A 12,017-nucleotide genomic window follows, 5' to 3' on the forward strand; every position below is an offset into this window, starting at 1 on the left:
GGTTCGTTGGGCTCTCAGTGCTCCATAAGGAGAGAGTCACCCGGAGCGTTTCTCGAGACTACAGCTGCCTGGCTTAGAAGTGCCGGCTCCTACATCATTCCTGCTCACAGCAGCCCCGCCGTAGTCCAAGATGTCTCCAAGATGTCTCGGTGTCTTCTGGCAGGACCAGCCACAAGGCCTCTCCACTCAACTCTGCCAAAGGACGCACTACACCGGCCGCCAGTGGGGAGTTCAATCCACCTGCTTATGCATGGAGACCATATAATGGCTGGTAAGTGACTCAGATAGAGTCAGAGCAGGACAGAGTTAAGGATATTTGCCGAAACTTTTGGCAGGAAAGGCTTTTTCTACCGGGGGGTGGGGTGTTGGAGGACAGGGTCTAATTGGACAGGCATAGAGCGGGGGGCGGAGGTGGGTGGCTTCGCACCGGTGCTGACAGGTGTGTGGGGGCAGGTGTTCAACACAGCACCAATCACACACTGCAGGCAGAACCTCCAGAAACCCTCCTAGAGCAGAGATGGGACAAGCCCGAGTGACCATGAGCTCAGAACCTGGCACTTTTAAAGCAATCCAATATGGATATTTGAGCCTAAGCAGTCCCTGGTCCCTCGTCTCACGCGGGCACAAACACACACGCACGAATGCACCTACTCACAACCCACGACCAGTGACACACAAAGGGATACTCACAATAACCTTCAGGACTGAAGTAAACGTCTTCGTGTCCTCTGTTACTCCGCCGATGTACAGAGTCTCGGTGAACACTGGAGGGTGGTCGTTCTCATCCTGCACATCGATGAACACCTTTGCCGTGTTCGCTATTTCCATTTGTGTACACACACACACACACACACACACACACACACACAAAAGAAATACCTCTCAGTAGGGTGAAATGCCGAACCTATTTGTCACAGTTAGACAGAGGAGGTGCACAGAATAAATATGTACACAAAGCTGCTGAAGCTCCAAGCAGAAGCACAAATGAGAAATATTCACTGTCAAAAAGCTTTTTCCCTCCACTGTGCACTGCCAAAAATACTACTGCCATGTGGCGAGGCACTGGGGATCTTCTAGGGCAATAGGACACATAAACCCCTACAGATCATATAAGATACACTCTCACGCACATTAACACAAACCTGCACACACACACCCTGCCTGTGCGGCGCTATTCCGCAGAGGCATTGACCGTGTAGGACAATGAGCTCCGAGAGGGATTTAAATGCATTTTCAGCCTGTGCGCAAGCAAAAGAACCCGCTCGGCCTAAATTGATTCAGAACATTAACGCTGCATTATTAAGCGTACGCTGTTATTTGTGGCAAAGTGTGCTTTAATGTGTGTGTAGGAGGGAGAACACATCAGCCTAATTGGGCCGTGACAATCTTAATCGGGTGATTCCAACCCGGTTCCGCTCGGATCCTTTTAAAGCACATCAATAAAGTTTTAATAAAAGTGCTCAGCGTGAGTCGTGAGGTGGAGCTTGTACACTGGTGAAGGCAGGAGCAGCGGTGGGGGTGCTGAACACCGCAGGGGGGCCGCTGCCTTCCCAGGGTGCCTTAACACCGCAGCAATCAGATAAGACAGGGTAAAGCTCTCACACACACACTCACACACACACACACACACACACACACACACACACACACACACACACACACACACACACACACACACACACAGAGCATTCCACTTCCTTCATTCAAAAGGTCACATCTGAGGTCATGTTAGTTATTGACTGATCGACTTACTTTTGGAAGGCACGCGCAGGTTGGCCAAGACGAGGTCCAGCGAATCGGCCTGGACCCGGAGCTCGTAGCTCACCACCGTCTCGTAGTCCAGACGTTTGGCCGTGTAGATCACGCCGGTGCGGTTGTCCACTCTGAACACACCTACAGACACAGCCGGCGCTGATCAGAGAACAGCACACGGAGCAGAAACACACACGCTGGACAGAAACACGCTGCTGACAGAGAGGGCAGGTTTTTCACTAATGCGCAGGGTTCTTAAGATTCACCCAGTCACCCAGATGAGTGTCTCGTACGTCTCTGGGGTGTGACAGGGCTAGCTGCTTCACATAAGAAAAGTCCATAGGGCTAATGAGCACGGTGACAATGAACAATGGTGCCGCAGGCATCGGGAACCTCGGGAGGGACGGTGCGAACGCACTGAGCACTGAGCTCCCCACGGGGGGAGAGGAAGAGGGGGGAGAGGAAGAGGGGGGAGAGGAAGGGCACGCAAGTCCCCAGCTGGAGTCAGCACAGCTAATAAATGACTCCGCATGGTGGCGGCGCTAGCAAATGCTGCCTAAACATAATGCTCGGTTTACAACACAACAGAAATAAACAAGGTGTGTGTGTGTGTGTGTATATATGTGTGTATGTGTGTGTGTGCGTGCGTGCGTGCGTGCGTGTGTGTACGTGTGTGTGTGTATATGTATATATGTATGTGTGTGTGTGTGTGTGTGTGTGTGTGTGCGTGTGTGTGTGTGTATATATGTGTGTATGTGTGTGTGTGCGTGCGTGCGTGCGTGTGTGTGTGTGTGTGTGTGTGTGTGTGTGTGTGCGTGCTCTGGAGCTCAGCTCTGCTCCATCTGTCTTCATCCCTCACCTTTATCATTGCCTCCCACGATGGAGTAGAAGATGGTGGTGTTGACGGCCGCTGCCAGGATCATACCCACGGCCTGACCCACCGGAGCGTTCTCACTCACCGGACTGAACCTGAACACAAAGACGCACAAATCAACATAGATGAACAGGGTGCGGTCTCCCTCACTCAAGGTCAGCCTCACACACGCTACAGCAGGTCTGACTACAGCAGGTCTGACAACAGCAGGTCTGACTACAGCAGGTCTCACTCCAGCAGGTCTCACTACAGCAGGTCTCACTACAGCATTACAGACGGCAGCCAATGAAATATGTTTTGTGCGGAGAAGGGCACGACCCCCAGCGTGGGAAACATTTGTGGAGTGCCCTTTGACCCCTTACACGTCGTCTGAGATGAAGGGATGGTATGCTTTCAGAATCACACTAGAAGACAATGAGGGGATTCTGTGACATTAAAGCAGTGGACATGGATTAAAAACACACCGTATGTTAGAGGTCGTGGGGAGAGCCCTGGGCAGCATACAAAGACACGAGGAGAACAGGACAGGAGGGGTGGAGGAAAAACAGGAGGAAAAAACAATTCTTCCACAGCAAATTTCACTCCTCAGTATCAAACTGTCATCCGATAACGATACAGAAAATGCTTCGGCGCTGGACCAGTTGTGGCGCTGACAGGTTCAGGCAGGCCGGCTCATCCGGACGAGTGTGTGGAGGCGGAGCGGCTGGCGGGTCCAGATTACCAGCAGTGACCGTTCGCTCCACTGGGCCTCCATAAAATAAACCAGCCAAAGGCCCCCGAGGGAGTGCGGGCGGGTCAGAACCGTCGCACCCTCTACTGGAGCAGGATGGCGGGAAACGTTCTCTCCGCCATCACCGACACACACCGACACTTCTGAACCCGGACGAGCTTCACTGGGTGGCATGGAAATGACCCAAGACAGCCTGTAGAGGGCAGGAAGGAGCTGGGGGTGGGGGGGGTTGGGGGGGGGGTGTCTGACACACTTCACACGGTGCGCTCCCTGCTCCTTAGAGATGAGACACGCTGGAAACAGAGCAAGCAAAGACCCGCCCGTCGCAGCAGCGCAAGAGAGCACAGAGGAAGTTTCGCAGAGAAGATTTGGGGATGTAAACACTGTCATCACGCTGAAGCAGACAGAAGATATCTCCTCCCACAGCTCTTTGCTCTTTCTCTTTTCATCTCGCATGCTCGCCGTACTTCAAGTGCCTTCAGCAGACAAAACCTCCATCGAAAACGGATTTCTTTAGCTCCAGCTATGTGAATGCACGGGTCGTCGCCGCACTTCAGCTGAGACTCGCGGGAAGGCGCAAGGGTCAGGGCCACTTCACACGCGGGGAGGATGTCTGGGCCCCCGTCGAAACCTCCGAGCTCGTTCAGTAAAGAGGAGAGAAAAGGTTCCTCCTCAGACCAACACCCGCCTCTCAGATCACAGCAGAACTTGCTATATTGCTGGGAACCTAGATTAGATACATTTACACTCACTGTGGGGTGCTTTGGAGCATAATGACTAATTAGCCTAAATGCTATTAACAAACAAGAGCTGTTATTGAAGCACATTTGCACACGCTCTGATCTCCATCAGGGACCACTGACAATATGACACCATCAAGAAACAAACATGTTCTCATGTTCATATTAGAATCAGCACATCAGCATGTGGAGAGCTAAAAATTAAACCTAATAAAACATTGCCTTGCAGGTACAGTTTCTTATACCAACATAATTCAGTCTCTTTTTTTTTGACAAGACTCCATCCCACTCATGCTGACATGTGAAACGCTCCGGGTCTTGTACTGACAGTCTCTAGTCTTACGTAATATGGCAGGTGGCTAGCTACAAAAACCAAAAGAATGCCAATGTGTTGTCAATAATCAAATCAAATACCCAAAGATCTTATATCCTCATTGTCTTGGGAGAAGGTCGCTGGTGTCTTTCTTATTCAAACACTGAACGCAGCAGACACAGGTCCATCTTGAAGGGAATGATGAGGATTGATGGCTACCTTGTAGCCCAGGAAAAAATATAGAGATGTGATGCTTCACTCTCCACTTCTCTCTCTGTCTCTCTCTCACATAAACACCATGTGCACACGCAAGTGCACAAAAGCAAGCAGACACACACACACACACACACACACACACACACACACACACACACACACACACACACACGCTAGCGAGCACTCAGCACTGCAATGGTCTTAGGTGTCAGAAATGCAGCGACCCAAAAAACAAATACAGATGTGGCATCAAAACATGAGCCCTGCTACAGTGTGTGAACACGTGTGGGACTGACGTGCTTCTAAAGCAGACACACGTGTGCCTGTATGGGGATCTTAGGACTACCTTGGTTACATAAGGGCATGTAGCATGACATGCTACAATATCTGTTACGTTTTACAAATTTTGTCATTTCTATAAAGAACTACTTTAAAACTTACACATAGCAATTATGCAATATTTTTGTGGCACAATATTATTGTGATAAGGTATGGCACCCTGCCCAAGGCACACGCCCACTGCCCCCCCCCCCCCCCCCCCCCCCCCCCCCACACACACACACACACACACACACACACACACACACAGACTATCACTCATGTTCTCCTGTGCCTTGTCTTACACGTCCTTGTCCAGTACAGAACCTCACGTCCTCTCGCTGCTGTGAGACTAACTGCTATTGGGCTGCGTCTCAGCACTCCACCTCCCTCCACCTCCCCCCACCTCCCTCCACCTCCCTCCACCTCCCCCTCACCTCCCCCCACCTCCCCCTCACCTCCCTCCACCTCCCTCCACCTCACTCCACCTCCCTCCACCTCCCTCCACCTCATTCCACATCCCTCCACCTGACTCCACATCCCTTCCTCCACCTCCCTCCACCTCACACCACCTGACTCCGCCTCCCTCCACCTCCCTCCCTCCACATCACTCCACCTCCCTCAACCACACTCCACCTCCCTCCATCTCACTCCACCTGACTCCACATCCCTTCCTCCACATCGCTCCACCTCACTCCACCTCCCTCCACCTGACTCCGCCTCCCTCCACATCACTCCACCTCCCTCAACCACACTCCACCTCCCTCCACCTCCCTCCATCTCACTCCACCTCCCTCCACCTGACTCCACCTCCCTCCATCTCACTCCACCTCCCTCCACCTGACTCCACCTCCCTCCATCTCACTCCACCTCCCTCCACCTCCCTCCACCTGACTCCACCTGACTCCACCTCCCTCCACCTCCCTCCCTCCACCTCGCTCCACCTCGCTCCACCTCACACCACCTCCATCCACCTCTCTCCACCTCACTCCCTCCACCTCCCTCCACCCGCCAGCTCTATGGCTGTTGTAGCACAGTCCAGCTCGCTGCTGCGTTTTTTCCATTGTTTTCTTTGCTTCGGTTGAGAATAACAAAAGTCCTTATTTGCACTTCCATTTCCACCCCGTCTGGCTTCACAATAGCGAACAGTTCGAGGAGCGTAATTTTAGATTTAGTTCAACAACCTGTTTAAGCTCACGACTCATATACAATATGCAACACAATACCGAGACCTCATGTTTCAGGGCATTTTCAGGCAAGATAACACGAGGTTTGCCATTTCCTTAATGCACCGTTCAGAGCCATTTCATACTCGTTATTATACAGCAAAAATATTCTCAATTTTTCACGGGAGCAGTACACATAAGACGCAGCTGATAATCTGTGTACTTTAGCTGAAACGACATACTGCACAGTCAACTACAAAATGCATAATATCAACAGTAGAACATGCTGTAGTCTTTGCTGACTAATTTCATAATTTGAAGAAAATATGCCCAGAACTATAATATTCCTGCAGGGAGTTGAGGACACTGAAAACAGACGTATAATAATCCTGCAGGGTATAGAGAACACTGAAAACACAGAGTACTCTGAAAACATACTAACGTGGGGCATTTACAAGTGAAGGTGGGCTTGTGATGTGTAGAATACAGAACATAAAATGGACTAAATCTAGTCCTGTGCACATGTCCATCTGTCTGTCTTGCAGTCTCACGTCTGTTCATAAACTAATTATAGATACGATCACTGGGCCAAGACGCTGTTACTGCAGTTCTATTGCAAAAGGTCGAAGAGCAAAACAGCGACAGACTTTTTTTTTGGAGATCTGGAAAACAACTTGACACTTTTATCAACAAAAAAAACTTGTGACGTGAATATGAACGCATATCAACTGCACAAGTGTGTGTGGACATAAAGCCCCCCTCTCTCACTGTGTGTCGTTATCAGCTCTACAGAAGCAAAGAGTTACAGTGGGAGTTAATGAGGTCTGTAGAGAAACACTTTATCTGCCCTGCACCGCGCGCCATTAGGGCTCTTTCTTCTGGAGTCTGCTCTTACGCTGCCTCTGTTCCAGTCAGCGCCCGGCGTTTGAACACTTCCCATCACAGAGGAAGCTTCACAGTGAATAACCCTGCAGCCAAAACAGAACTAAGGCCTTGCTCACATGACATGAGAGCAAAATACAAAGTCATCTTAACTCTTACTGAACTCAAACTCCCACAATCCCAAAACACTTGACAGTTCTAAAGTTACCAAAAAGCATATGAATAAAAATAACACAACAAAGTCAACAGTGAATATAGTTTTCAGGAGTCAGTACATAATATTTAGACAAATGTTCATTCTGTTATACACATATTTAAACTCACAATGATTCTTGGCTAAACATAAAAAGCTGAGCGTGTGCCTAAACAAGAATATTACATTGTCAACAAAACGTTCCTAAAACGTCCCTGTGTACACCATACATCTCTACATTGCTCTGGCATACTAATAAATCTCTACCACTGATGATAAGTCCATGGTGTAAACCAGACTTTCACACAGAAAGTCTCCACACAAGTGCGGCAGATTATAGCGTAATGTCAGTTTATTACCCTGAGTGCACAACATCTTGTTAACAGCACATCTGTACTATACTGCCGGTATACCGAATGCCAATCTGTAGTCTGGGGGCTGTTATATATATATTTATATATATATATTCAATCTACGTTACATTTAAATTACACTTTCACAAAACTACCACTCTAAATCTTGCAAAGATGCGTCAATAACTGGTGCAGTAATTCAACTCTTGGGGGGATCGTGGTGGACGGTGGGTGTTAGTGCAGGACACAGCTGTGCTGTAAGCAGCTGACACGGAGCCATTAGCCTGCGGCAGGGCCAAACCGAGCGCGATCCAGAGCTCACGGAGCAACACTGAGGCGTGCAGGGGGCAGTACGCCCACAGGGGGGCAACTCCTGTCAGCGGCCCCACGATGAGGTGTTCATGAGCTAACACGCACAGCACAGCACCACCACCACCCCCACGGGCAGAGCCGTGCTGGACACCTGCCCTCTGGGGGCTGGATGGATGCCCGACTATGCCTCTGCTGACCTTTAGAGTGAAAACGTGTTCGGATTTTGAATGACCGAGAGGTTGGTGTAAGCGCAATCAAAATCATTCCTAGATGCAAAATGGCAAAAAAACTAAAAATTCGCTCAGCTGAAATTTGTCTTAATTGGCTGCTATATCTAAAACATCAAAGTATGTTAAAAACACATGTTTATAAGGGAAGAAAAATCCTTTAACTGTCCATCCCAGTGGCATTACTAAAACTGTTTGAAAAAAATAGTTTCCTATGAGAATGGGATGCAAACTCCAAAACTTTGTTCTCTCTAATCATCTACTGTTACTGCTAGGTTTTTACATAAATGGCATGGGATCGTGCTAGCATTTCTGGGAATTAGCCAGCTTATTGTTGCTATACGTTTACAGGAGATGTTGGATCTGTATTTAATTAGTTTGGCCATCAATGCTGGTGATTCCACTCCCGGCAGGATTCGTTTTCCAAGCCCTGTCAGACAGGCCTAGCTATGCTATAATTACTTACAATATTTACATCGTACATTGTCTATTTACAGTAGTCGATTAAATACAAGGAAGCTCACTGTTTGCCCGACCAAAAGTTCCACTGGTCTTTTTGCTATGCTAATGGGATCACATTCAGTGACCTGACCTAACACAGCAGCTGCTAAAATTAGCTGTAACATTAGAGCGTTTAGCCTTGAAGTTTTAGCCTTTAACCACTGGGATGCCCATTCCACCCTCCTGCCCACAAACCAAGCACCCGTGGCATTGATATTTATGCGTACAGTACAGCACATCATCCCTAATTTAGAGTTAGATCTGCCCTTTGAAGTACCATCACTATGGCAACTGTTGCTATGTGTGGGCACCATTACCTGAACCAAAGGACTGTGGTGTGCCAGGCATGCTGGGAAGTGGGGCCTCTCCAGAGGAACACTAGAGGCCCATTTAGATACGTCACCATAAAAACATTAGAGTTAACTTCAATCACACATTCTGGCATTCCCAAATAAACCTTTGCAGATTAAATGTAGGTTTGTATGTTGGAATTTGTGCTTTTGCCCTCTTAAAAAAAAGGCCAACCTCTTTACCACTATGAGTGACATCTAATTATTTTAGTTCATGTCAACATGGAGTGGAGAGTTTTTGATACTACATTAGCGCACTTGATTTAATTAACTTTAACTGAAGGTCTGGTCCATTTGTGATGGCTTTTATTAATTGGAACATTGACTTAATGAACATGAAGTAATTTGAGTCCTATCATTAGATAATTCCCCTTCATTAAAATGTTTAATCACAGCAGGGCATGGTCAGCATAAAATATCGCACCCTTTGTGGGAAATATCCTTTGGTCAATATTGCATTCTGGTTATCATGAGCTAATTGACAGTTAACAATCCCTGTAGTATGATTTGAGTTTAGCTGGAGCAGTGTGGTCATAATGTGGTGATAAAGGGATGAATGCCCTTGGTCATAATGTGATGAATATTGACTTCTGTAGGCTAACGAAGGACTCTGGGGGATTCGGGTGAATGGTGATCTCTGCAGCTCTGCACTGCTTCCCAATCATCTCACCACGTTTGGTTGGTCCTGTTCTGCAGAGGGACGGGACAGAGTGAAGCTTTGAGGCAAACTGGTGTGTCACAGTGAACAAATGTGTCTGATGACCGGAACACATGCACAGTGAACAGCTGGAAAAATTGTCTGATCACATGATCACATGCACGATGCCAGAAGCATGTTTTTCTATTTGGAAATGATGGCTGAGCAACAGAAGGTTCCTTAATGCATCGTACAACGTGTAACAACTGAGCACTGCAAAAAGATTAAGAAAATAAATACAGAGATTAAGATCAAAATCTTGTTATAGAAGTATTAAAGCTCGAAGGAGATTAACATTCAAAATCCTCTCATTGACTGAGAGGGGAAGAAGAAAAAAAACAAAACAAACAAAGCAAGCTAAACGTCTCACTGGTGTGAAGGTCATTCCACCGACACGGCACAACGTCCATCCCAAAGGAGGACCAGTACTGCATGAACGGTGAAGGCCGTGGGATGGACTCACCCCTCCAGGCTCTCAGGCCCTGCAGGGCCTCTGTTAGTCCCCCCCTGCCCCCCACCCACGGCAGCTCACATGACCTTAAACACTCCCTGAGTGCAGCACATCCAATATTTAAACCGGAAAAGACAGGGCTTAAACGATGGAGGTGTTCTCTTAGCTTGGTGTGCAAACAACCAAGAATGTCCCAGAATGTCCCAGAATGTCCCAGAATGTTCCAGAATGTCCCAGAATGTTCCAGAATGCCCTGTGGCAACGAGTGTCCAGCTCAGGGCACATTCAGGGTATATTCATATAACGTCCTCATTAAGACCAAAGCGATCCAGTATGCCCATGAAAAATCTGAATTATCATAATGAAATAAAAGCTGAATTTTATTTTAAAAATTAGTTCATTCCAAGTTCAAGAGAATAAATTAATTGTATGTTCAGTATTCTTCAAGAATGAATTCATTGTATGGTCGGTTTTGAATAATCTTTGCATGTTTAGTGTTAAAAATTATTAACATTTTAAATATGAATTTTTCAACAAGTCCACACCAGAAAAGATACAGGGAGGGCAAATAAAGTCTCTGCCTCTTAACTGGTATCCACTGAATCTGTGGAATCACATTAACCGGTCTTGCATTGTTGCTCTCAATACAGTTACAGGGAATGATAAAGATCTGGCTGATTAACCTTGTGGAGAAGCTTAAAAACTCTTCACATGATATCCAAATGCTATCTTCACTTCTTTTGAAAATAACTATGCATCAAAGCTGAAATATTTTAGAATTAGCACCTTCACAGCACTTCACAGTCACCTCCTGTCACGCCTCTGATCAAACCCTCCGCTATCAACACTATGCCTATGCCCTGGATCTAACAGCATCAGATTGAGGCAGAGCAATGCACTTTTATATAGTGACAAACAACAGTGCATCACGGTGTCTCGGGCAGACAGACTTTCACTATGTCGAACATGGTTTTGCATGTTCTGGTGGTTATCTGTCTTTCCTCCTGAAACACCAACTATATTACTGATAGCAGCCTCCACACCCAGAGAGCTTCTGTATTTACAGGTCACAGACATACTAACTGCACAAAGCATACAAACCATGGACCAACTGCCAGGAACAACAGATAAGCCCAAATGAAATGCAGTTCTATCCTTTACCTTTGGTAGCGAGTTCTGCTCTGCCCAAATTAGTTTTCCGTAGAGAAAACACTGCGAGCTATTGCCTTCAGATGGAATCAATTTGTTTCTTTTTCCACAAACACAGCATTTTGCACCTTTCGGCTTTCAACCCAGCGGTGATTCTGAACCACAGCACCGAATGTTCGTATTTTACATCTACTTGAACTCATGGTGCACTAGTCCACTATGAGTCATGTCCTCAATTTCAGATTAGCAAGGCAAGCAGCTCGGAAGGCGTTAATAACTCAAGAAAGCCCTCACCGAAGGGCCATCACAATGTTAATGCTGAAATTTGTTTTGGTGTGGAATGGAGCTGGGATGTGGGCAGCGGTGTGCTGAGGTTGCTACGCTGTGTGGCTGTGAGGCAGTGGGGCAGCGTCAGAGCGCCGCCCTGCAGGCCTGTGGGAGTGGACGCACCGGTACTCCTCCTCCGTGAAGATGGGTATTCTGGAGGGTTGCAGCACCGTGATCTCCACCACCGTCCGGTTCAGCTTCATGGGCTCCCCGTCGTCATAGGCAATCAGCACCAGCTACACACAAACGCACAGGACACGCAGGTCATAGGTGCGCTCAAAGCAGCGCTGACACACTGTGTGGGCTGCGGTGTGTTTGGGCTGCGGTGTGTTTGGGCTGCGGTGTTTTGGGGCTGCGGTGTGTTGGGGCTGTGGTGTGTTGGGACTGCGGTGTGTTTGGGCTGCGGTGTGTTGGGGCTGCGGTGTGTTTGGGCTGCGGTGTGTTTGGGCTGCGGTGTGTTTGGGGC

The 12,017-nt window shown here is 47.9% G+C and overlaps 1 protein-coding gene across 1 annotated transcript in view; it reads right to left on the minus strand.

The window, feature by feature from the left end:
* Positions 1-12,017, minus strand: part of pcdh15a (protocadherin-related 15a) — a 208,317-nt gene that overhangs the window by 29,475 nt on the left and 166,825 nt on the right. The window contains exons 29-32 of the mRNA XM_076974343.1: positions 11,675-11,787; positions 2,612-2,721; positions 1,753-1,893; positions 691-818 (exon numbers count right to left, since the gene is read on the minus strand). Coding sequence (XP_076830458.1) covers positions 691-818; positions 1,753-1,893; positions 2,612-2,721; positions 11,675-11,787 — 492 coding nt within the window. The remainder of the gene's footprint in view (positions 1-690; positions 819-1,752; positions 1,894-2,611; positions 2,722-11,674; positions 11,788-12,017) is intronic.

This window comes from Brachyhypopomus gauderio, chromosome 15 (genome assembly GCF_052324685.1).
Source record: "Brachyhypopomus gauderio isolate BG-103 chromosome 15, BGAUD_0.2, whole genome shotgun sequence".
Taxonomy (NCBI): Eukaryota; Metazoa; Chordata; class Actinopteri; order Gymnotiformes; family Hypopomidae; genus Brachyhypopomus; species Brachyhypopomus gauderio.